This window comes from Eretmochelys imbricata, chromosome 10, assembly GCF_965152235.1.
Source record: "Eretmochelys imbricata isolate rEreImb1 chromosome 10, rEreImb1.hap1, whole genome shotgun sequence".
NCBI lineage: Eukaryota > Metazoa > Chordata > Testudines > Cheloniidae > Eretmochelys > Eretmochelys imbricata.
The window spans coordinates 66,252,831-66,279,908 of record NC_135581.1 but is presented as its reverse complement, the minus strand read 5'-3'; the positions used below and the strand labels follow the sequence as shown (position 1 = coordinate 66,279,908).

Genomic DNA, 27,078 nt, shown 5'->3' with positions numbered 1-27,078 from the left:
TAAATGTTCTAAAAAGCACTGATTTTTATAATAATTCACAAGAATTTTCCTTGCCAGAGTTACAGTGGAGCATCTATAGGGCTGTGTGGCCTGCTAGGGTCTCCATAATGAAACATGTTCTTGGGGTGTGTTTAGGTTCTGCTAGGGTTAAAAAGCCAGACAAACAGTATGAGAGAAACACGGGACAGGATTAATAGGCCAAACTCTGCCCTTGTTTATATCTGTACAGCCCAATTTACCCCCGGGGGGAAGTTTGACCCCACTGGTGCTGCATGGGGGTAACTCAGGCAAAATTTGGTCTTACTGACCAGAGCTGGTGCTAGCTTATTGGGAGCCCTTAGGCAGGAATATTTTTGCCCCTTCCCTGCCCCCCCCCACACAACACATACAAATAATTAATAGGGAGCTGCTGGGGGCCCTAAGCAATTGCTTAGTCTGCTTATTCCTAGAGCCCTGTGCGGAAACAAATTTGTATCTGCATTTGGGCTGTGCTCCACAAAAATGATCCATGGATATCCACAGCCGGATGCGGATATCTGCAGATATAAACCAGATATCCACGGATTGGCAGGGTTCTACTTATGCCTAGCACTGGCTCTGTTACTGAGCCAGAGTCCCTGCCTAGGTTGTGCTGGCACATGTTCCAGGTGCCCAGCAGTGGTACATTTGCCTGGAGCAGGGTTTGCAATGGTGTAGGTTGCCCATCACCCCCACTACCCTGAGGGCCTATAATTGATTGAATAGGTATGCAGGCAGGGCTCCTGCAAAGCCCTCCCTGACTTGAAGCTGCCTTTGTCTGGCAGCCCCTCCTGGGAAGGGCAGCATGAGTGAACTCCTCCCTTTGGCACAGTGTGGAGGAACTGTTAGCATCCCCTGCTCCCACAGGTCCAAATCAGTCCCAATAGCGTTTTAATCAAAATCAAGCCACGAGAATAAATGGTCCAAATTCAGAGCCGAGCTGCACCGCATGCATTCCCACTGAAGCCAGTGGGATTGCTCCTTGTTTAAAGCAGCAAGGAATCCAGATTGCTAGCTATGAACAGGCTTCTGGCAAAGCAGAAATTAACAATCCAAAATCTAATTCAAACCCCACATCAGTCTGGAAGGAGGAGCTTCACAGAACAAGTTTAAGAGGTTTATTTCATTTTAATCAATAAATACACACTGTGTTTTTGTTTCAGTACAAGCACAGGACTTTTCTTAATGATCATTCATATTGTTTCTATATCAAACATGGATAACAGGTAATATTGCATATGAATAAGCAAACTTTGGTTCTCTTCCACCTGGGGAGGCCAATCTATTTCCCTTGTTAAACAATTGCTTGCAGAGGACAGCAAGGCAGCTGAATGCCACACTGAATGCTGCATTCGGGAAAGCTAGGGACGCTGTAGAACTTGATCAGTTTTCTGAAGGCACTTTTTTTGAGCATCATGACCTCTTTGGGCAGCTTGGAAAGAATTTTATCACAGGGGTGAGAACCATTTTTCTCAGAGACTGCTGCCTTCGGGTGGTTGATGGTTGGCACACTGTTGCAGCTGAGGGAGCGGGTTGTCTTTTTCTTGTCTTGTACAGATAAGTAGCTGAATAGGAAAGAGGATAATTTATGTTTGGTGACGTCTGGGACATCTTCTGGAAAGCAGTCATCCAGAGGGTCCACTTGGGCTTCCAGGTGTTGACTGACCACACATGTAGTGGGACTGACTGCTACCTTTTTAGGCTGCACTATTATCTTTCTGAAAGACACTTTGTGTTCTCCTACCTCCGTGTGAGACGGAGAAGTACCGTGATCAGCAATAGGACTGGGGTTACTTATTATGTTGGGGATTTTGGCCCCATCAGCAGAGTTGCTGGGATGCAGCATGTAATGCTGGCTAATGATTTGGGCTGCAGTTTGTTGGATGATGTGCCAGTCTCGCAGAATGTCCTCTCTGGTTGTGAACTGAGACGTTACAGTAAAGCGGATGATGAACTTGTCATGAATGGTAGCTGGAATCAGGAAGAGGCTGCCAGATTTACTCAGTTCTTTCAAGACCTTTTCTGTCAACCAGTTAGGACCCTGTTTTAAAAATATATAAGAAGAAATGTATATTACAGTGGACTTTGCAGATTAGAGATCTACAACAGTCTGTAACAATTGCCAGTGATCTTGTTACATTCCTTCATATAATCCTTACCCATAGCAATCAAGCTGGGAGACATGATGCTGGCTACTGCTGATTCATTCCAGAATTAATACAAATAATCATCATCTTTACCTTTAAACGAAATACAACCAGTCCGAGGTGTCTCTTGGCAGGAATTTCAAAGAGGGGATCACTTCTGACCAAAGATTCAAAGTATTTGGCCATCTCAGTGCCCTGTAATTTAAATGTTTTTTTTTAAAGTGGTTATTTCTCGTGAATAACAAACAATGCATAAGATGCAAAATGAAGTAGATAAATAAATCCAACTCCCCTCCCCAACCACAACCCCACACACTGAGGTTCTCAGATTTGCATAGTAATAAAGATTTCATTCAGTTGCCAGAATATCTGGCCTGATCATTCACAGCCTGATCCACAACCCATTGAAGTCAATGGAAAGACTGTGACTTTGATGGGTTGTGGATCAGACTCTTACAGATGAACCCTTTGGATATGTGTACAAAACTAGAACAGCTGGGCTTGGCTGGGGTTTTCTGGAGGAACACTGGAGCATGGAATCTGTCTCCATGCTTCTGGGCTGTGGATCACCAGTAGAGACACTCCCTGATGCTATATCATACTGCGGCTTCCTGTACTTATACTCTGGGGTTTAGGCCTCTGGATTTGTAGACACACTGACCATGAAGCCCCCCCTTGCCTACTTCCAGAGCTACCCACACATTGTTCCACAGAAAGCCTCTGTAGTGTCCTGCTTTGTGGAGTACAGGGTGGGTGTTGGATCCGCTTGCCAGGCCTCTCCATAGCTCACCCACTTCCCCACGGACAGCGCTTTGTGTTTGTGGAGGATTGAAAAAAAGATTTTGTCTGTATGCCCAATCCTGTAACCCTACTTAGGCAAAACTCCTAGCAAATCCAATGAGAATTTTGCCTCCCTAGGAACTACAGAGTCAAGACCTCAAACAGGCTAAAAGCAGCATACATTTTTCAATAGCATTCAGATCTATACAAACTTCAGGTGCAAGAGGATCTCTGCTACTCAGACTCAGAACTGTGTTTAATGGACTCAGATGCTGAAAAATAATATCAATATGTTAACACTTGTCCTGCTAATTCACATACATGTCTGACATGGGCTTGAAGCTTTTTCACCCCAAAGGAACGAATCACAAACCAGAGCTTCAAAGAGCGAAACCGACGACTCAGTGGAATTTGCCAGTGCTGTGAACAAAACAACAGCACATCAACAAACTGAAAAAACAATATTAAAGAGAGTCCCACTTCAGCATAATAGAGTGTGGTCCTGCATCCCTCTTCCCAGCTGAGTAACCCATACTCAGACAAGGAGTTTGACCTGTGTAAAAAAGACTGAGGAAATTGGCATAACAAACACTCATTAAAGGAAGATTCTGTGTAGTTATTTTCCCAGGTGTTCTGAAAAACCATTCTATTTTGGCGACTTCACTCAGATATTACAGCGGTTGGTGCCCTAGAAATGTCTAACTTTTTGTAAAAGATCACTAATTTTTATTATTCCAGTTCACAGTGCAGAGGGCGGTATACACTGATTAAAGACCTAATTCAGGAAAACACTTAATATGATTAGTCCATCGCAGTTGAGGACAGCAATGCTTAACTTTAAGTCCTATTGACTTGTCCATGTGCTTAGCTGCTGTCCTGAAGAGGGACAGGGCCCAAATCAGGGCCTAAAGGATGAATGAGACAAATGAGACTAGAAAAATTAGAAAAAGCAATGGCAGCCAACTAACAGGGGGACCAAACTACATTAAAAAAAAAAAATAGAAAGAAAGAAACTATGTCAAAGAATCCACAAAACTACATCGGTCCAAATTAACCACCAGAGGGAGCAATGTATGCTAATTAAAGAAATAAGCTATACCTATACGAAGAAAGAAAACAATTGCCTTTTTCAGGACCTTGATGAGCACATAGCTGAAACACTGGTCTTATAGAATATTATTTTGCAACATGGTATTCAGATTTAGTTAGCTAGATCTGAAATGATTTGCTTCTTAGCTCCCCACCACCACCACCAGCTGTATTTACAGCCCAATGAAGATTTAACATATTTTATTCTTTTACTGCTGTTTCAAATCAAGGAATTTCCATTGTTTACATGTTTTCCCATAACTATGTCATGTATCAGAATAATTGTTGTAGTTTAGAGTAGGAATAAGATAAACAGAATAAGCCCCGCAAACATGTAAGAACCCCATCCACTGGAACTGTTCTGACAATACATTACATGGAAGTGACCTTTTTCAGGTTGAGGCAGTGGGCTATATCCTCAGCTGATGTCACTCAATGTAGCTCCAGTTAAGTTAATGGAGCTTTGCATCAACTGAGGATCTGGCTCAATATCTCAGTGCACACAGACAAAAAATTTCCAGGGCAACAGAAGATTGTAATATCCAGGTGATGTTTGATTATCCTAACTAGCGTCTACATTTATCGCTTCTATATTTGATCTAGAAGAGTTTCTGTGTAATTTTACTCTCAATGCAGGCTTACTGCCAGAGCTCATGTTACGCTCCCCGATTTAAACTGTATTTACACTTCACTATGATTGTTTCTATACTCTGCATTAGAGATATTCTTATCATCACAAGAAACAAGCTCCAGGAGTATTAGGAATCTGGCAATTTCTGTTCAAACATTTTGTAGGAAATGTCAAGTATTGGTTCAGATAGCCACTTACCATGAAATCAATAGCAGCCCCCGAATTGGCATGTCTGAGGTAGAGGGGATTAACACTGAAGGTTTGCTGCAATTTGTATTTGTCTTTGACCCTACCAATAATAGAATGAATTGTGCTTAGTAAAAAAATTCCATAGAGGAAGACCTTGCAATTTGTATGTTAGTTCCCTTTGCTTGTTTTGCTCTACTCACCAGAATGCAGTGCAGTCAAAGTGAACCATCATCCATTTCGAAGGATTGAAAGTAAAAGAATCTGCATATTCAATGCCATCCAAAAATAATCGAAATTCAGGGCAGAGAAATGCGGTTCCGGCATAGGCAGCATCAATATGAAGCCAGAGTCCCGCAGCGGCACCTGGAGAAATAGAAAATGTTCTGTGGGAAGTCATTGTGGCTCAGTAGGTTAACACGTAGCTTCTCCATTCTGGAGAAGTCGGTTTAAATTTTGTTTAGGACACAAGAGAAAAGAGTTTGGAAGCAAGACAGACCAGCCCATCTCAAAGATGTTTCTACATCAAACACCTGGATCCACTGGAAAAGATCGGATCTGGATGGGCCCATCTCTACTCCACGACAGAACTTTGGCTAATCCTCCCCACTCTGTAAGGCAGCCTCTTAAAGTTTGAGGTCCTGTCATCTGTATTGATAGTGAGTGAAATTCCTCATCACATCCCCAGGACAAAGCCAGAGTCGGGGGATCGCAGCAGAATGGAATCCCCACCCAACCAATGCAGTGTAAGCAGCAGCACCTGAGGCTCTCTGCACCCACTCATCAGAACCTGGGTTGGAGTAGGATTCACAATCACTTCCCACTCCTTTGAAACATAGACCTGGTGACCACAATGATGTCCTGCCAGCCCCTACTTTCAAAACCTTTTCTAGACTAGTGTAAATGGAGCATGGACAAAGACCAATTCCACCTCCTGCAGAGGTTGTGGGGTACTCGTGCACACCCATTCTGTTACTGTTCCTCACAGGGCAGAACTCCTGTGATTCTTTGGTATTGGGGCATCCATGGAACCTCTGCTAGTGGGTGAATTTCATGCATTTGGAACAGGACATATTTTAATGGCTTAATTCAAATATCGCAGACATTAATGAAGAGATTCCCACTGACTCCAAAGGTCTTTGGATTAGGCCTTAAAAGGTCAGCTGAATAGTGGTTTCCTGTTTGCTCTTGTTTGCTCTCAATCCTACACTTGCCTCCCTTTACTGCCTGTATATGATCTTATGGTTAAAGAGATGCTTACAAATTGGACCCAGCTCTGATAGACTATCAAAAGCGCAGACACCAGTTGTACCCAACGTCGCACAAACCTGGAAGAAAGCAAAGGCTTGTCAAGATGGGATATTTAATTAATCTTTTTTGACCCACACATTCAAGAACTAATCAGGCTAAGAATTCAGTCAGAATGGAAATTGTACCTTCTTATTTGAATAGACCAAAGTGTAAATTATTCACATGTATTTCTACCTTGAATTCATTATTGTTTACCATAGTAGCAAAGTGATTCAGGCACATTTTTAAATGGACAATAATAATACACCAATATGTCAGTACCCGAAAGCAGAACTTACAAAAACAGGCACTAGGCCTTGGTTTCTGTCTTCTTCAATGGCTTTCTTCAGGGTTTCACCTCGGAGGGCAAAGTTCTCATCCACAGGCAGAAATTTCATCTTCACAAGAGCAATCAAACCAGCCTTTTCAACTGAGGAATGAGCCTAAAAGAACAGTAAATGAAGAAAGTGTGAACCTACACAAGCCCAGCAAGTTGTGGGCGTTAGAAAGGAGAGGACAACAACAAAAGTTAGAGATGCAATAACGGTAATAATTTAAGTTAATAAACCCTAAATTATTGTGTTTTACTATTCAGTCTTGTAAGTTCCGTTGAACCATTGGGTAATTAACAGTTATTTCATGGAAGTTGCATGCTCCAGTTATTTATTAATATTTCTAAAATGAAGTGGTAGGGATCCATGCTGTAAGGTGTGCACCTCTTGCTTAACTTCAGATCCCGAAAGGACTGCCTAGAAATACAGCTCCCTCACTCTATTCCCTCCTCTGGAGACGTAGGAAGGAGAGAACAGAAATGGGCTTTGCGGTGTGCCTGAGAGGATAGCAAATCTGGGCACAGATGAACCAAGGGAGAAGAGGAATTTCCAAAAACAGGGGGCCCTTACCAAGAACATCCCTCTCATTTATAGTGAGGGAGATCCAGCTTGAGCATCTATGCTATGGCAATATGTATGTCCTGGGGAAACAGATGATCTCTCAGGTGCTGTGCTCTGGATGGAGTACATGGGAGGTTTGGCCAATAGTGGGAAGGAAGAAGGACTAAGTACAGGAGTGGGAGTCAGGTGAATGGGGATCTCTGTGGCCTTAAGAAAGGCACTTCACTTTGCTGTGACTCAGTTTCCCCCTCTGTAAAATGGGACTAACACCGCCCACCTCAGGGTTCATTCACAGCAGGACAGTACTTTGACTACTGATATAAAATTGCAAAGTGTTATTATTCAATCTGATAACACAGGAACTAATTTTTTTATTCATAACAATGGGAACCTACCTGATTAGATGCATAAGCAACAAGACGGGAGTTCAGTGTGGATTCATCAGTATCTGTCTCCGAAACCTTCATTTCCAGAATTTTGTTTTTTCTCGCTGCTAGCAGAGCAATCAAAGTTGATTCACTAACAGTGCTCTGCAAAGAAACAGCTGCTTATTAATTGTAGAACATCCAGATGCGTTTTCCTCCTTTCTTGTTAGTTTGTCATGGATTTGCTATAGTCACTGAAGCAATCATCTTATCCACCCCCTATTTTATTTCTGTCACAAGTTATTTCATGTGCAGGGGAACCCCACTGATCTTCTCCATCGTGCTGCTGGTCTCTGTGGGCCGGCATCAGAAAGTGATGCATTTTAAATGGTGTGTGCTTTGAATGAGCAGGAGAGCATTAACAAGAAGAAAGTACTGTACATTTTCCTTTGGCTATAAAGTAGTATAATCCACAGAAATTATGGGCCTGATCAAGGCCCACTGAAGTCAGTGGAAGTTTTTCCATTGACTGCAGTGGGCATTGGAGGAGGGCTTATGGAAGCAGTTTAAAATGCAGGGCCTGATCCTGAAATTCTTACACATTCAAAGTACAAAGTAAATGGGACAGGGTTACTGGCGTGAAGAAAGGTTGCTAAGAAGTGTCCTCTATCCCCAGGTGGTTTTACATAATTTTGGAGCATACAAGGATGATGTGAAATGAGGAAATCAGAAGGAAAAGTTATGTTGGCCTCATTTAGCAATAACACAGGTCCCAAGAGAAATAGCTCCTATTTGTAACTCAGGGACCCATTCTGCAATGGTTCTACATAAAAATTGGATTTTAAAATTATGGAACTTAACCAGTTTAAAGTTTAAACGTTTCTCCTAATATATACCCTAAATCTCCCTTGCCGCAGATTAAGCCCACTGCCTTTGGTCCTATCTTCAGTGGACATGGAGAACAACCGATCACTATCCTCTTTATAACAGCACTTCACATATTTGAAGACTTATTAGGTTCCCTCTCAGTCTTCTTTTCTTTAGACAAACATGCCGAGGGTTTTTTTAACCTTTCCTCATGGGTCAGGTTTTCTAAACTTTTTATCACTTTTGTTGCTTTCCTTGGACTCTCTCCAGTTTATCTACATCTTTCCTAAAATATGGCACCCAGAATTAGACACAGGACTCCTGGAAACTTTACCCCAGGTAAAAACTTCCACCGACTTCTAAAGGGAGTTTTGTTTGAGCAATGGAATAGCCATTCTGAAGTGTGCAAATCGATTCTGCAAAACACCCACTGAGCTCTCCTACCTGTAATACTCCTCCTCCCTGGCTGTCTGGGTGATGGTGCAAGAACGGATCTGGAAGGCCCAGCATTTTCGCCAGCCAATCCATTACATTCATTTCCAGTTCTGTACAGGCTGGACTGGAGGCCTAGAGATTGGAACAAATAAACTCAGTCTGTTTTAATCCCTCTGATAGTAAACCTTCTCATAGTAACCCTCTGATAGTAAACCTCATACCCTAGGCTTTCCTTAAGTGACAGTACTACAGGTTTTAAAATATCCATTACAGTAGGCTAGTTTGGATTTGACAAGGCGTGGATTGCTGAGGTGACATTCATGTCCAGGGGAAATGGCAGGATATCCCATATACCCCAAAAGAAGTTACTGACACTTCTGAGAGAGAAGCAATGGTCTATGGTTAAGACACTAGGCTGGGACTCAGGAGATCTGGATTCAATTCCACATCTGCCAGAGACTCTCTCTATGACCTTAGGCAAGTTCCTCATCTATAAAATACGTTTAATAACATTTCCTTTCTCCCACCCTTTGTCTGTCTTGTCTGTTTAGATTGCAAATGCGTTGGACAGCATCTAGCACAATGGGGCCCTGATCTCATCACTACTGCAATACACACAATAACTTTGACCACTTTTGGAACATGAGCCTCCATGCTGAGAAAGGGAAATCTCCAAACTCCCACTGTCCTTGTCTAAAACAACATAAGCCCAAGGGAATTGACAGGGACTGCTAGTAGAGGTTACTATGCTACTTCCATATCAAGAGCAAAGAGGAACAGGAAGCGGGACTAGGTGCCTTCCTAATGGTTGATTTTTGACATTTTGCCTCTTAGGGCTTGTCTATACTTGCAGGTTAGCACACATTAAAGTAGTTTAGCTTAGCCCCGGTTGGGTTAAGCTAAATAAGCACAAGGCTTTTATGGGTGCCCACCCTCCAGGATTGTCCTGGAGTCTCCAGGAATTAAAGATTAATCTTTAATTAAAGGTTTCAGAGTAACAGCCGTGTTAGTCTGTATTTGCAAAAATAAAAAGGAGTACTTGTGGCACCTTAGAGACTAATTAATTCATTTGAGCATACGCTTTCGTGAGCTACAGCTCACTTCGAAGTGAGCTGTAGCTCACGAAAGCTTATGCTCAAATAAATTGGTTAGTCTCTAAGGTGCCACAAGTACTCCTTTTCTTTAATTAAAGATTGTCATGTGAGGAAACCTCCAGGAACACGTCCAACCAAAGTTAGCAACCCTACTCTTGTTCCAGATTAAGAGTATCCACATATGGAGTCATTTAGGAACAGTTAATCAGGAACAACTCTATACGTGCACAAGCCCTTAGTGGTGTATCATTCTTGCTCTTGCCACCATTCATGGAAATTGTTGCATCTAAATATTGGAGATTCTTTTTTTTAAAGCAGTTTTATACTTTAGTTGTGCAAACAGCTTAAAATGGTTTGAACTAAATACGTTAATTTATTGATTCATAAATTTTAAAGCCAAAAGACACCGTTATGATCATCCAGTCTTGACTTCTGCATAATACAGACCAAGGAACAGCATTTCAAAACTATATAAAATCAACATTTACCCATGTGAATCCCAAACAGTTAATAGCATCAGCCAGCATGTCCCCCAGCAGGGAAGGCCAGGAGGTAAGAGCTGGAAAGTAGGCGTGCATATGTGGACTCTGCCAATGGACAACCTAGATCAGAGGATGCAGAGAAATTATATCCAGAACAATGTCAGAGAAATCTGAACCAGCCATACAAATTAACACAATGTGATGGGAAAGGCTCACAGCTCCCTGTTGAAGATCTGATAACAGCAAGTTTGAAAAGTAACATCAACAGCAAAAGAGCACTGTCAAAAGATTGTAATATGCGGTAACTAGATAAATACTTCTGGCTTAGTTTGGAGTTTATCTAAATTAAACATACAGCCATATATTTTCAAACAGGAAATAATGGTCCTCTGGCAACCATCCATGACAGTTACTTTATTTTTATTACATCAGATTATTCAGGGAGGCTTATAATTGTATTTTGTGGAGTTTGCTGCAACAGTGACTTGTTGATTTCACCATTATTGAATTGTAATCCCATGGATCTTCTCCCCTGTTAGAATGCCTGTGCTAGTTAATTAAGTAGAGTTCACTATGAGCTACTCATTCCCAGGGTGCAGATATTCACACTGGATGGTAATGACACTTTCCTGATTCCGGTTCTACTCTAGTTCTTACCCCAGGCATAATAATCTTCTCAATGTCTCCGAAGATGTTGTCCCAGGTGTCTGGCTCTACAGGGGCACTGTCTGGCAGCTGGGCTCTCATGTAACCAGGCTGCACATCTGGAGTCACCCGTCTCTCTCTCACGTTGCTCAGATACTGGCAAATGTAATCCACCATTTCTTTCCCTGGAAGAAGCAGGATGTGCCCTTTGAAGTCAGGCCAAAGGAACAACAGCACACAGCAGTTCACACACGCTCTTTGCATGTGATAGGGCTCAGTTATCAGACTGCTCAATGCATAGCTGCAGTACTGAATACAAGAGCCATCAAGGCTTGGAAAACTCAACTGAGTACATTAAAAGAGCCATGTTTTCCCCATGTAAGTCACTTGCTTCTTGTACTGGATCTCACACATCTCCTGGGAGTGACCCATTGACGGCAAATCCTGAGTGATGGGCTTTGGCTTTCAACGGATTCAGTGGCGTGCATCCCCCCCATGTACAGTGGCTGGAAACTCTAAAGTGCCTTGGTATCAACTCCCCTAACTCAAGAGCAGGTCAGGAAGACAAAGGAAATCCACTGATGTCTGTAAAATGCTTAAAATGCCAACTACATTGAAACCTACACTACGGACCTCTGTGCTTGGCAGTCGCTTCTTTTCGTGATCATTTTAAAGTAGCCCCAGGGTTTCCAGTAGAGATTGTTAGAATTTAGTTAAAAATGCCTCTCTCCTCAGAAACTGACTTTCGCTAGTGCCTTAAGAGTTTGCTTAAGACTCTCTCTGCCCCCAGGAAGAACCCCCCTTGATAGCATTGTCTTGGCAATGTACTTGTTTCCTTGCCCATATAATAAAAGATCACTAGACTCCATGGTAATAGTTTCAATTGCTACACTTATAACAGCCTTGTGGACCTTTACTCTCCTGTTCCCCTAAGAACACACATAGTGCACACCACAGTTGAGATGCATTTGTGAAACAGAAAGGGAGGACTTGTGGCACCTTAGAGACTAACCAATTTATTTAGTCTCTAAGGTGCCACAAGTCCTCCTTTTCTTTTTGCGAATACAGACTAACACGGCTGTTACTCTGAAATTTACTGTTACTCTGAAATTTGTGAAACAGCCTTCCGAAGGCAGAGGGCTTCTGAATATTCCTCATAAAGGAAAAGAGCCTTTTCTCTGGAAAAGGCAGGGGGCCCAGAGCCAGGAGACCTGGGTTCTGGTCCCAGCTCTGTCAATGGGTCAGACATTTAACTTCTCTGTGCTTCCATGTCCCATCTGTAAAGTGGCCTAGAGCCCTTATAGCATATCTGTAAAAAGCTCTGAATTCACAGAGAAAGATCGCTATGTCATGTTAAGTAACAGACGGTATTTCTCAAGTGCCTTGTATCTTGGTGCACGGTCTAATCACTGATGGCTATTCAGATAGTCTCAGCCTCAACTGAAATTGTCTGAAATGGTGTGTTTCAGAGAAATAAAGATCATGCTCAATCCTTTCATAGTCCTCTCTCTCTGTGTGCTGGTCAGGCACTATCCCATCACTCTCTGACAGCAATCATGTCTCTGGGCTCCTTCTCCACTTGCTAGACACTCTCACCTTCCTGCATCAGACATGGAGTGTGCCGGACTTTTAAACTATATGACATGTTTTAATGGGCCTGAGCTGTGCCCTGATTTACATCTCTGCAACCACACTGACATCAGCAGGGTTTCAGGGGTGTCAATCTGGCTGGCAGTTGGTCCACGGTACATAACACAACCCTCTCCCATAAGGTTATTCTAGACTGCAGGACTACAAACCATTACCATTTTATTTATAACGGCAAGGAAATGAACTGACATCAGAGCCATCCTCTGAAACTCATCTTTGGGGGGGGGGATATTCCACAGAACCCACCTGGACTGCCATGCACCACTCCGAGCCCACAACAGTTCTCCTCCCTGCAAGAAAATGCCACCCACTTTGATAGCCTGAAGAGGCCCACAGGAAGATCTGCCTCACTCACCTCTCTGTCTGTATTCCCCTGGTTCCATGATGGCTCCTTCCAAAGTCACCCCCTCCAATCTGGGCTGTGAATCTTCAATTGGCTGCAGGCAGCGCTGTCCTCCTTCACTGCTGGCTGCTCATCCTTCAGCCTTTATACCTCTTTTTATCTGCCAGACCCACGCATTCAGTTAGCGTAGGCAAGTTAACGTAGTGGGAACTATGTATCTAACTCCTCCCCACTGTGATTCTCAGAGTGCATGTGTGTTTTCCCTGAACTCTTTTGATGTCTAAGATAATTTCCTCCAGATGATTTGTTTCTGCATTAACTCTTTTTACTATTGGGAATGCAGCTGGTGTTCAGTCTCTGTCAACAGCCACAGAGTAAATCACTCCCCATGAAATAAACCAGACACACAATTTACAATTTGGGTGAGGATGGGGGTGACAAGGATGGTATCAAAAGCAGCCCAACACAGCATGGGGATAAATAAAAGCAGACCGAATCCTTTCCACATTGTCTGCGCCCATTGGGAACAGTCTCAGTGGCACTTACTTTCCTACCCAGCCTAGTATTGTTAAACCTTAGCATGTTACATCATGGGCTAGGCCAGTCTTTGATGGGCTGCAGCAGACAATTGCATAGTAGCCCAATAGCCAGAAGTAGCGTTGCCAACTCTTGCAAGCCTTGAAATATCTGGTATTTTTCTTAAAGCTCCTGGAGGCATGAGGTGATGTGAGAGTCTCAGTTTTCTTTTGGGGGGAAAAAATTTTATTAATGCTCACAGCTGGAAAGAAAAGCTTGAAAATCTGACCCAAGTGTACCCTAAAGCCTCAACAATGAGAAAGGAAATGAAAAGACCCCAACCTTCCTACTTACCTTCCTTTCACAATCTCATGATTTTGGGTGGCCTGCCTCATGGTTTGTGAATGGCTGGGGTTGGTAATACTGACAAATAATAAATGTGAGAAGGGACTGGATGTCTCGGAGGGGGTTGGGAGAGAGGAGGGAGTGCTGTGACAGTGGATTATAGAGGCTGAACCGGGCTGAGGCCAGTAGGGACCAAAATCATTACAGATAGCGATCTAGTGACCTCAGGGCCATATATTGGTGTAGTGCATGAAATTCTGCATCCTGGTAAAGGCTGGACCCATGGAGGATAAGAGCCTGCTACTTACTGGCAGCTAACAGAATTACTGTTTTAATTCAAATTGGGTAGTTTGTGTGTTAAGCACTGAAGGGGTGGGATTATAGCTCCTTGGTGCGTGCCTATAGGAACCCCTGTTCAATACATATGTGCTAATGGAGGAGTTCTCCACTGAGTTCTAAGTGGTAAGCATCTACATTTACAAAAAGCCATCAGCACAGCCAGCAGCTTTGCTGGCAGACCCAGCACAGTGGCCAGGGATGGTGTGGTCCTTGGAGATCCAGCTGCTCTTCCTACCTTCTCCTGCCTAGAGCTGGTCTCTCCAGAACAGGGCTGAGGCACATTGGCAGGGTGGAGTGGCAGGAAGCTCATACAGCTGCTGTCAGGTCTGCCATTTCTACAGACTAATAGAAGGCTCTGATCTCCAAGGCTGTCAACCCTGCACTTTCCACCAACCTTGAAGATCACTCACAAAAGATACCAGAGGGTGGAAGCACAGAATAAAATAAGAAATCCACGCATCATTGTCATGAGAATGGTTAAAGGATTTTGAAACCTTGCCTTTATAGTGATAGACGCAAGGAGCTCAATCTATTTAATTTAACAAGGAGAAGATTAAGTGGTGACTTGATTACAGTCTGTTAGAACCTACCAGGGGGAACAAACATTTAATAATGGGCTCTTCAGTCCAACTGAGAAAGGTACAACATGATCCAATGGCTGGAAGTTGAAGCTAGCCAAAATCAGACAGGAAATAAGCTCTGTTTTGGACTGTGTTTCTGTCGTCTAATAAACCTTCTGTTTCAGTGGTTGGCTGAGATTCACGGTGAATGGCAGGAAGTGGAGGGTGCAGGGCCCTGTCTCCCCCACACTCCGTGACAACTGGTGGCACTCCCCACTTCCTGTGATTCACCATGACTCTCAGCCAGGTTTATTAGACAACACAGTCCAGAACAGAGCTTGTAGGTACGGAAACCAGGACCCCTCAGTCAGGTCCACCTTGGGGGGTAGGGAGCCCAGACCCTGGTTCTGGGCCTCCCTCCTTTTCCCCAGCCAGCTCCAAACTGAAATCCCCTCCAGCAGTCTCACCCACCCACATCGCCCAGCTTCTCCTCCAGCCTTTGTCCAGTTTCCCTGGCAGAAGGTGTCACCTGGCTCCAACCCTCTCCTGGGCTCCAGGATACGTGCTCACACATCATCCCTCAAGTGAAGTCACACCCTGATATCCCACCACCATCCAACACCAATGCAGACAGTACCAGTAAAACTCCCACGCAACATTCCCAGGTCAAAACTCCCCACTCCCTACTCTGTCACATAAGGCATACAATTTTAACAGGGAGAATAATTAACCACTGGAACAGTTTACCAAGGATCATGGTGGATGCTCCATTATTGACAATTTTTAAATGAAGATTGGATATTTTTCTAAAAGATCTGCTCTAGCAATATTTTGGGGAAGTTCTGTGGCCTGTGTTATAAAGGAGGTCAGACTGGATGATCATAGTGGTTCCTTCTGGCTTCGGAATCTATGAATCTGTCAAGCTTCTTGCTCTTCCCTGCCATTCCACAGTTATAGCCTTAGCACAGTTTGACTCAGACTTGAACAATATTTTCTGAGACAATGTTGGAAAGGATGAATAAGGATGGCTCTTACATGTACCTCACTTTGTCTACAGGAACCTTGACTCTGATACTCTATCCCCGTGGAGATCCCTGCACTGAGCCCAGTCGCTCTAGTTTAGGAGCAAATCTCACCCTATATGCAAGTAATCTGCCTTCTGCTGTTGCAGGGAAAGGAGATATACGTGATTGTAACTGTAGAACTGGAAACATCGATGCTGTACAGTGATGATTCCCTTTCTGGATAATCTACTTTTCCAAATGGTAGCCAGATAGGACTAGGTTATATTTCATTCTCATGCCCACCCCATGGACCAGACAGCCCCTAGAGAGCTGAGCTGGGAGCATGCTGTATATCTGTTCTTGCCCTTCCCAGGTGTGATGTGCTTGAGCACTTTTGCTTGGTATAGTGTCCCCAGCATCCCATCAAGCACACCTCTGCCTTAATTTGGAACTGTAATCAGCCCATGAGATTGCTCTCAAGAGACTCACCCCTTCCAACTTTATGGATCAGAACACCTCCTGGCCTGCCTTTGCCGCTAGTGTATTTCCCATTGTATTTTAATGTTGACTGCAAAGTCTTTGCTCTCCGGGAGTGCTTGCTGTTCCACACTATCACTAAGCAGTCCTGGACTGTACCTAGAATCTTACTTAAAATTGTATTTGTCAAAAGGGAATAGTCCCATAGTGAAAGATGAAAAAGGCTGAGGACTGGGTTTCAAAGAAGCTTGCCTTTCATGCCTGCATAGTGGATGTACTAAATGGCAGCCTGGACACTTTGGAATAAAGAGAAGTTTCAAGTTAGTTTCCCCTCAAGCAGCCTACAGCATAACAACTCTGGGTATCTCTCAGAGCCTCTGCCTCCAGTAGATATTTGATAAGGAACAGCAGTTTTGGAGATATGACAAAGTTGCTCTGAGAAATAATGATACAATCAAGATATTGATATCGTGAAGGAAGGAACATTGATACAAAGGCATTCACACCAGAAGCATGAAAGCACCATATAAAAATATGCCAGAAATGTATTTATCTGCTATTAGCTTGTGAAAGAGCCTTTAGCAAACGAACAAACACAAACTCTCACAACTAGAATCTGGGGAATGCTACAAGAACTTCATTTCTCTTTGCTCTGGACAGAACAGCCTGAGTAACAGAGAATTATAATGCAGATTAATCAAGCTCCGAGAATAGTCCAAGATTCTTTGGATTGCATGCATGGGAATAACCCAGGTAACTGACAAGGAAACACATTGAGTTTCTTCTCACAGAGAGTCCTCCAGATTGTCCCCTTGGAATATGGGGTGGGAACTTGCCCTTCAGGAGAATGAACAGGGGAGACAGATCACAAAATCCACAGATCCTGTGGAACTGCTGGCGAAAAGGGTCACTCTAATTCTATGGAGTCTCTGTGACTCTGCACTGCCTCCTATTGACCCCCTCTATGGTAGCACATCTCCATTGATTCTGTGCCACCAGGGCAACCACCACTTGCTGGCTGCCCCCAGAACTTCCCTCAGAGGATCCAGACTCAGTATTTATGTAAGGAACGTCCACATCTTTAATGGGAATGGGGAAACGATGCAGAGAATTCACAGCCCACCACCTCTCTCAGCCCTAAGCCAGCCTGTTCCACACCAGATCTAACCTGAGGTATTTCTGTGGTAGCTACGAGCTCTGCAACTGCTTTGCTGGTGAGCAGAGCAGATAATCATGCCCTGACCCCACTTAGATGAGCCTCCTCTGGGGCACTAAATGCTGCTGGTAGTGCTAGCAGGCACCCCAATGCTCTCAGCATCTCCAATAGCTGCTTCCTCACCATGAATCTCAAGGAGAGAAAGGGGCTACCTGATCCCATAACACACCCATGCTTAAAGCATCTGGCTCTAAAAGGATTTATTCCTTATTTCCAGTATGTACTACTGAAAACTAATGACAAAGGGGTATATGTCTGTACAGTTCCTAGCACAAGGGGTCCCTGATCCCTTACTGGGGCCTCAGGAGTCTAGTGTAACAAACGAACAGCAGTCATTTCACTTATGTGATTGAATTATGGGCACATTTCCAAGAGACTGTATGTATTCCTTTATTTGTAATACAGACAGCAAGATGGTCCAATAGTTGCGGTAATAACCTGAGATCTGGGTTCAATTCCTTGCTCTCCCACAGACTTCCTGTAGGCATACCACTTAGCAGCCTCTCCGTGCCTCAGATCCCCATCTGTAAAATGGGGAGACTAATATTTCCCCACCTCCCTGGGGTATTGAGAGACTAAAAACTTTAAATAGCATGAGGTGCTTTGAGACCTACCGACGAAAAAACACCATATAAGAGCTACGTATTACTATTCAGATCCACACACTTATAAAACCTTTCCAAATATTTTAAAAGGTTTTAAAACCATGTAAAGGCAGTGTGTTAATTTTCTCTGATTCCAGATCTTATTATAAGCCTCCAACAAGTTTCTTTAATAAAGTGGGCTGCTGATTACATTTATGATTTCAACATGGAACAACAAACATAGAGCAATATTTTACGCCAACATGTTTTCGGACCTAGGCTACACGTAATAAATGTTTCGCATGACATTTATCTTACGTCTCTCACTCCAAAATGACACCGTGTGAACAAGCATTTTTCATTCAATGTAGGAAAGAACAAATAGTAGGTCTTATTCAGGAGGGGTATAAGTTAGATAGATGATAATGAAATGCACTCATGGCAAATATTACCTGCAGTAAACAACAATTCTCTGTTAGTTACCTTGCACTCAAACTGATTTGGTTATAGACCAAGAAGGATGGAATATTTGCTCACAGGAAGCAGTGTGAATAGAAAAGCCTTTTTTTTTTTTTTTTTTAAGTTATTTGCTAAATAGATCTGTGTTGCCAAAGCCTTGGGAAACCCTCCATATGGACACAAATGTGTCCACTATCACTTTACAGGCTAGAGCTGAATTTGTTATCATTTCTAGGCGTTTACAATGATTAAACTGTATTTAAGTTTTGCAAGATGCAAGGACATGGACGTTATTTTGATTGTGAAACAGTTCAATTGGAGCAGTGCCTAATCAACAGGTAACATTTCACTCTATTGCTGGGTTTCTATATTCTTTACTGATACTGTATCAGCTACAAATTCCAAAGAGACATGAAAATGTCACATACTGTCCAATTTCATGTTAAAAATAGTTTTTACCCAGTGCACAGGCTCCACACACATGTCAATTAAGCACCAATTAAAGTTCAGTACTGCTCTTGAAAATAATTCTTGTAAAAATAGCATCATGGCAATCCATATTTACTGTCTCAGAATGATTTCCAGGACAAATTTTCTGAGTTTACAACATTCTTTTTCTAACTGCCAGCTCTACAAATTCAAACGAGGATCTGAATAGGAAGTTGAGTGCCTTTTTTCATACAACATCACGAAGAACAAAGATTTCACAGTGTCCCTTCCTTCCTCAGACATGTGTAATCTTTCTGTTGAAGACAGTTAGTGACACCAGAGTGGGTCTGCACTGTTGCAACTAATTTGACCTTAGTCTTCTCTCCCTTGCTCAGCTGAAATTCAGGACTAATTCCACCAAGGTCATGGAGTGGGTAAAATATTAGAATTTTTAAAAACAATATTTAAATGGAAAATATAAGCTGTCCATCAGCACATAGAGCAGCTCTGACTGGCCCGTGAAACTGATGGTGGGATGGAACAAGATGATGTGACAGTATGGCATATAAGCACATACAAGCTGTTTCTGAGTCCTGACCAGGAAGAGAGAAGACCAATGTGACTATAGTAATCTGTGCTGAAGCCAAGTCTATAATCAAATTGACAAAGGTCAAGGAGATCAGAGGAATCTAGATATTGAGCATTTTCTTGCACATCCCATTTCAGCAATCTGACTAAAAAATGGAACATGCAATAAAGGGTGAGAAATAGAAGTTACTTGTAACTGGAGTTCTTCAAGATGGACTCTGACACTCATGGGATGCGCTGGCCAGTGCAGTTTAGATGGTAGAACCGTCCTGTTAGAGTGCTCACATGCCCCTCCTATCCCTTTTTTCCAAGTTCTCAGATGTTTCCACTGCTTCCTCAGACGATTTTAAAGACCTGCGAAGAAGAGGGAAAGGTAAGCAGGGAGTGTGTTTATGCAGAGTCCACTTTGAAGAACCACAGTTCTTCTTTGATAGTCCTTGGCATAGCCCTACTCAGGATAGTTTGGCAAGTGGTATTCCATGAACAGATGGTGGGACTTGGGAGTCCTAATTTAATAGGGTTGGAAGTCTTGGGAATAGTGTAAATTTGTAAAAGTATGACTAGAGCTCCACGTGGAAGCCTTACATCTCTCAACACAAAAGAGGTAGTCAATGTTCTGGTCGAGTGTTAGATTCAATCCTATATCCCTCTTCTATAAATTGTCTAACCCACATAGTGCGTGACTGTGAAGAAAGAATTTTGTAGTTGTCAGTGTACCAAAAAAAGTCTAAGGGACTTTCAAAATTCTTTAGTCTTATTAAGATAAGCTTAAGTGTTCTTTCAATGAGTCTTTGAGGAATCAATCATCTTGATAAGAGTAAACAAAAATTCAAAGTGGTCTAAAATACACTCCTGTGGGCATTAGAACGGAAATGATCTTGCCCCACTGTGACAGAGATATTTGCAATGATACAATATCATAGAAATATGCATCCTTTAGATTCTAAGCTGCAAACAAATCTAGGTTGAAAGGCAGGCAATTACTAAATGCTAATGTCAACATCTGGAAACGGAACTTTGTGATATAAGCTTGCTCAAGTCCAATATTGTACAAAGACCTCCATCTTTCTTTGGTATCAGGAAATATCTGGAATAAAAGCTCTAATTCATGAACTCCCATAATACCTCTGCCATTGCTCCTAACTGTACCAGAGACTGAATTTCTGATCTTAACATGCTTTCATAACAGAAGTCCCAGAATAGGAAAGGGTTGAGAGAAGGAAGGATTTTGAACTGAATGGGATTGCCTTTTTCTATCATCTCTAGAATCCATTAGTCCAATGCAATAAATTTCATGGGCTGATGAAACAGGAAAGCCAGTTTCCAAAGGATGGGGAGGAAAGTTCATTGCTGATTAGTCTGAAGGTCTTGATCTTATTTCAAACTTGAGGCCTGACATTTAGAAGAGAAACTGAAGCTGAATAATACTTTGCTCTCACTTGAGGCTAAGGTTGAAAGAAGAAGGTGCTTACTGTTGTGGTTGTTTTTTCTGGACTTAGTTAGACAATAAAGATGGAGGATAAAACTCTGTATGGTAGCTAAAAAATGATCCAGGGATTCCTCTTTCATAAGGTTGAAAGAGACCCAAAGATCTTGCTCTGGATCATGTTTAATCTTTTCCAATATTTCATGCACCATCTTACTAAATAGCCCATTGGCTTTCAACAGGAAGATTCTCTATTTTAGATTTCATTTCAGGAGGAAGAGGAGAAGACTTCAGTGATACATGTCTATAGAGTAACATAACAGAGGTGTTGCCCTCACTGCCAAACCTGAAACAATGAAAGAAGCTCTGAGTGCACATTTTGACATTGTCTGGCTTTCAGTTATTAAAGCATTCACCAACTTATGTTGGTCCTCTGAACAAGGGAGTAATCTTGTGAGATAAATCCCACTCTAAAACTTTAGTCTTTGGTTTAGGATCCATTAGTCTCTGCTCCTCTTCTGACAGATCCAAGGAGTCTCCCAATTATGATTTAATTTCAGCAATCAGAGCCATCTCGTCCTGCAGTATCGTCTTCTTCAGAACTGAGAGAGTCAGACCCAATGACTTCTATCATGGTTTGGCTCTTACCTTAGAGGCTGACACAGGCTTCAGTGGTAAGTGCTTAAAAGTCTGATCCAGTGACTTGGGAATGGATCCTGGAGCTGAGACTCGTACCTTTTACAAAACAGTCTTTTTCTTAGACTCAGAAGTATCTGAAGCCAATACTGGCCTTTTTTCCTTAAGATCAGATCCTTTAGTGGTGCTGGATCCAGGAAGCTTTGCACCCCAAGCTTCTAGAAGGAATAAAGATTGTAGCCTGTTCTGCTATTCTTTGTGTGCTTGGAAGGTGAAGGTGCTGCAGTCAGAGCATCTCAAAGGAGAGTGGCTCTCACCAAGACAAACTAGGCATCTAGGATGAGCATTCAATGCCAGGAAGACCTCTGGAGAAGATGCACACCTTTTAAAACCAAGTCTCTTCAACTTTGGATCCACCATGGAACTGGTAAATGAAACTAATGATCTCTCAGTAACTTTTCTAAACTACTAAGGTAACTTAACCTAAGGCTAAACAAAATAATAAACCGTAACTTTACTAAGCTAAAATACTACTAAGCAAGGGATCCAGAGAGGTTTGTGTCCATCTGCTGCTATGGTTGGAAGGAACTGAGTCAGCAAAGAGCACCATGCCCCCTATTCTAGCCTCGCCCTCAGAACATTCGAAACAATGAAGAGAGGGGTAGGAAGGGCGTGTGAGCGCTCTAAAGGGGAATGCTATGAGAAAGTTCCACTGTCTAAGATGGTGCATCCCATGAGTGGGAATATGCAGAAGACATTCAAAAAAGAATTAGCCAGATTCTTAACATCAAGCAATGATTTTGTGAGCAGAGGCTTTACTAAGACTTCCTTCAAAACAAAAGGGAGTCTTGCCTTCTCTAAGAAAGATGTTGACAATCTCCACCAGCACAGCACTAAGTTACTTCCCCACTAGCCTTCACAAGACAGGAACGGGGTGAGGAGCAAAAAATTGTCTCAACACCTCCAGTACTTTTATGAGCACTGCTAATTGACATTCTAGTTGGGAAGATAAGGCCTTTATCTCCCCAAAACCTTGCTCTGGCACAACAGCAGTCAACTCATCCTTAGTCTGATCAATCTTATCCACAAAAAATATAAGGAATTTCCTCACAACAGGAGTGGTTGAGCCTGGATTACCAGATTATCTACCACCCAGATAATGCCTTCTGTCTGAGTTTGTGGATACTATGTTGGAGAAAATAATTTTATGAAGTCCTATCAAACCACCAAGAGAGTCGTCTGTCAGGGAACAAGATTCTCCTGAGCTCTCTGGAACCTCCAGTGGTGGACCAAACAGGCTCCAAGCAATGGCTCTGCACTGCTGATTGCCATCTTGATTCATTATGTACTGAATTTGATGACAACTGTGCTAAAACTGGCCCCGCAGCAGCCAACCAGATTTCTGTGATACATGCAAAGTTGGAAATCTCATCCTTATTAAGTTACATAGCGCACACAGAAGATTAATGAACAGTCTGGTCCCTTTAAAATTCTACCTTTCCTGCAAGAAAGGAGAAGTGGTTTTGTTTTTGTTTTGTTATAGGTTGTTTTTTTAATAGGAGCTCATTCTTATTTGATGGAATTCACCCTGCAGAATAAGCAAGATTTGGAAGACCAGGATCGTGTTTTGACATGATCTGATAACCTTTATTTGTTTTTCCAACAAGAAATGGAAATGTATGTTAAAACACAGCAAATACATAGTACAAAAATGAATCTCCATGTTGATAGAACAGGATTGAAATGGTGCTGTCATGGGGCCTACTGTACCCCCATGGGAATTGTGGGAGTTTAACCTCTCCTCCCACAATTCTCCTAGCCTGCTAGCGGTATCTACAATCCTGATCAACAAGTACCAAGAACAAAACATGACATGGAACAGAGCCAGGAAGGAGAGGTTACTCACCTTGTGCAGTAACCGGAGTTCTTTGAGGTGGGTGTCCCTATGGGTGCTCCACTTCAGAATTTTCACTTCAAGTGTGCTTACACTCCATGAGCCTCTGATCAGAGATTACTGATAGTAGTGCCCCTTTGGCTCATGCATGCATCCTACACATCCTCATGCCCAGCACTGAGGATATATAGGGCTGCACAGGCAAACGACCCTCAGTTTCTTCTCCACCGCAAAGTCCCATAGAAGAAACTATGGCGCATCCATAGTGGACACTTCTTGAAGAACTCCAGTTACTGTGCAAGGTGAGCAAACTCTCCTTCTTTGAGTAGTGTACCTATGGGTGCTCCACTCAGGTGACTTCTGAGCAATATCCTCAACAGGAGGAGGGAGCTTTAGAGTTGAGTCCAATACTGAAGACAAAACTGCTTTTCCAAGAACAGCATCTGTTCTAGAAGAATGAACCACCATGTAGCACTGGGAGAATATATGCATCGAAGACCAAGTTGCAACCTTGCAGACTTCAACAACGGGAACATTTGAGTAATGCTGTAGAGGAAGAGAGAGACACCATGGAATGGGCTAAAATCCTCAGAGGAGGCTGTAAATTGGCAGATCCATAACAAGAAATAATACATCCAGAAATCCATCTGGAGTCTCTGGGTGCAGATTGTGGACCTTTTGGACTAGCCAGCAATTGACATGAACAGTCTTGAAAATTTCTAAATGATTTATTTCTGTCCAAATAAAAGGCTAGTGCCCTCCTGACATCCAGGATATAGAAGGTAGCATCTTCCTTGCTCTGATGTGGTTTCAGGAAGAAAACTGGGAGATGGATGACTTGACTGATATGAAATTCAGACAATACTCTAGGTAGTCATTTAGGATGTGGCTGTAATGAGACTGTGTCCTTAAAAAACCACCATAGAGGGAGGGTCCACCATTAAAACTCCCATTTCCCCAACTTTTCAAGCAGAAGGAATGGCCATCAAGAAAGTCGTTTTCTTGGCTAGGTGAAGAAGGGAATAGGTAGCTATGTGTTCGAAAGGGGGTTTCATCAGACTCTTGAGTATGAAGTTTAAATCATGGATGGGTTCTATAATATGAGAAGAAAAGTTCCTCAGCCCCTTAATGAATCTCATTGTGGTGGGACGAGCAAGCAATGAGAATCCCTCAACCAGGGAATGAAAAGCTGTTATAATCGCCAAGTGAACCCTGATGGAACCAGGAAAACATCTTCCAGTGAGTGAGGGCCCAAATCCTCTCTTATGCAAAACCATTTGCACTTCCTTTTGGTAATGATGGCAAAGAGATCCACTTCTCGAACTCCCCAACTCAGGAAAATGTGATTGAGAGTCTCGGAATCCCATTCATCGTCCTGGGACAAGTGCCTGATGAGGTCATCGGCAATTGTCTTTTGTACTCCTGGGAGACAGACAACTGCATCCTAATTCCAGCAGCCTATGTACCAGTTCCATACCTCACCACTTTGGCACAATGAGAAGGGGATCTCCTCTCTCCCAGACCTTCACTGCTTGATATAGAACATGCAGGCTACGTTGTTTGTTGCACTCTTTATGGGGATCTGTTCCTGATTAGTGGCAGGAATTGGATACAGGCATTCCTGACTGCCGTCAGCCGCAAGAAACTGATGTGCAAATATGCTTCATGGGCAGACTGTTTTCCCTGAATGGTGTTGATCCCTAAGTGTGCTCCCCAACCCACCAAAGATGCATCTGTTGTTATGATTGGGGAGGGTTGGATAAATGGAACACCCAAACAAACGTCTGGGTCTTTCCACCAACTGAGAGAGTCTCGTACTTGACAAGGGACTGACACCTGCTTGTTCAGGCTGTGTCTGTTCACAGTATAAAACATCCTGAACCAGTCCTGGAAACATCAAAGTCATAACTTGTCATGTTGCATCACAAAGGTACAAGCTGCAATGTGTCTGAGTAGCTGAAGGAAATTTCTTGTTGATGTCTGTGGACTGATCTGAATTTTTGAGATTTTTGTTTGTTTATGTCATGAGGGCTGTCCATGGGAAGGTAAGCTCTGGCTGATATTCATCTAAGCAGGCCCCTAGGAACTCTATCCTTTGCAGTGGGCTCAAAGTAAATTTCTTGATGTTGAGCTGCAGACCTAGCCTGCAGAACAGAACCATTGCTGTCTTTATTGTGGAGAGAACATTGTTTTAAAACCAGCCCTTGAATAGCCAGTTGTCAAAGATCAAGAGCGACCACTGCTAGTACTCTGGAGAACACCTGCATGGCAAAGAAAGGCCAAAAGGAAGCACCTGATACTAGAACTTGACTGACTAGAAACCAAAGTGCATAGGCTGAATCGTGACATAAAAATAGCATCCTGAAGGCTGAGGGCTGAGAACCAATCCTTTGGTTCCAATGATGGAATTATAGCTGCAAGAATCACCATCCTGAATTTTTGTGTTTACATGAAGTTGTTTAGTAGTCTTAGATCTAGAATCGGTCTCCACTCCCCCATTTTTGGGGAACCTGAAAATACTTGGAGTAAAAACCCTGCCCCTGTGTTGATGTGGAACTGGTTTTGTTCCTCCTAAGTGTAAAAGGGAGTCTATTTCCTGTTTTAGCAAGTGCTTGTGAGAGGGTCCCTGAAAAGGGATGGAGAAGAGAGGCGGGTTGGGGGGTGGAGGGGAGAGGAAGGTAAAATTGATGTAACCACTCAATCGTATAACTTCCAACACTCATTTGTCTGATGTAAACGGCTCTCATGTGGATTGAAAGTGGGAGAGAGGGCCTCCAAAGGTGTGTGTGTGGCCGGGGGGGGGCAGGTAGAATTGTATAGATGCAGCTCAGTGGTGTCGGGTTGTTCCAGACTCTTGACCTATCCATCAAAACTGTTTTGATGATGATGAAGGCTGAGTGGTGTATGCAGATGAAGAGGGTGTTCTATTTCTTTGAAACCTTGGCTTCTTTCTGGGCAGCACTATGGGTCTCTGAAATCCTGAAAATGGAGCAGGATGCAATCTGCTAAACTTTCATTTGCTTGCTTGAGGGGATCTCCGGGGGCCCTGGAATTCCTGCAAGGCTTTGTCGGTGCTTTCCAGGAAAAGTTTTAATCCATCAAAGGGGAGGACCTTGATCTTGTTTTGGACCTCTCTTGGGAACTCAGACAGCTGGAGTAAGGATGTTCTATGCATGACCACTGCTGTAGAAATGGAGTGAGACACAGTATCAACTGTGTCTAAAGAGGCCCTCAGTGAGGTCCTAGCTAATGGTTGGCCCTTGTTAATAATAGACAGATGTTGCTCGTGATGTTCTGTCAGGAAGTGCTCAATAAAGGTGGTAGACTTAGAATAATGTGTATGGTTATGTTTTGCTCTAAAAGCCTAGTAATTTGTGATCGTAAACTGAAGTGTCACAGACAAGTAGTTCTTACAGCCAAATAGGTCAGGACATTTTTGTTTCTTATCAGGTATAGATTTTACATGCTGCTGCTTGCCATGTTCATTCACTGCTTCCATAACCAGAAAATTAGGTGCAGGATAGGAAAATAAAAGTTCGGAGTCCTCAGCCAGGACATAATATTTTTTGTTGGCACTCTTGCAGGTCAGTGCTAGGCTCTGACAGATGAACTTCGCAGTGTCCAATACAGCCTCATTAATTGGCAAGGCAACTCAAGCACAGAAAGTCCACTGAAGAACGTGCGGGCGCG

At 42.9% G+C, this 27,078-nt stretch overlaps 1 protein-coding gene across 1 annotated transcript; it reads right to left on the bottom strand.

Annotated features, from left to right (window-relative positions):
• Window positions 1-1,126: 1,126 nt before the first annotated feature.
• HDC (histidine decarboxylase) lies at window positions 1,127-13,056 on the bottom strand. Its single transcript, XM_077828158.1, has 12 exons — window positions 12,928-13,056; window positions 10,935-11,107; window positions 10,284-10,397; window positions 8,711-8,833; window positions 7,430-7,564; window positions 6,441-6,584; window positions 6,113-6,179; window positions 5,055-5,217; window positions 4,864-4,954; window positions 3,267-3,365; window positions 2,259-2,360; window positions 1,127-2,059 (listed from the first exon to the last, which is right to left on the bottom strand). The coding sequence occupies exons 1-12, from the start codon at window positions 12,953-12,955 to the stop codon at window positions 1,313-1,315; spliced, it is 1,986 nt and encodes a 661-aa protein (XP_077684284.1). The 5' UTR covers window positions 12,956-13,056; the 3' UTR covers window positions 1,127-1,312.
• Window positions 13,057-27,078: the final 14,022 nt, after the last annotated feature.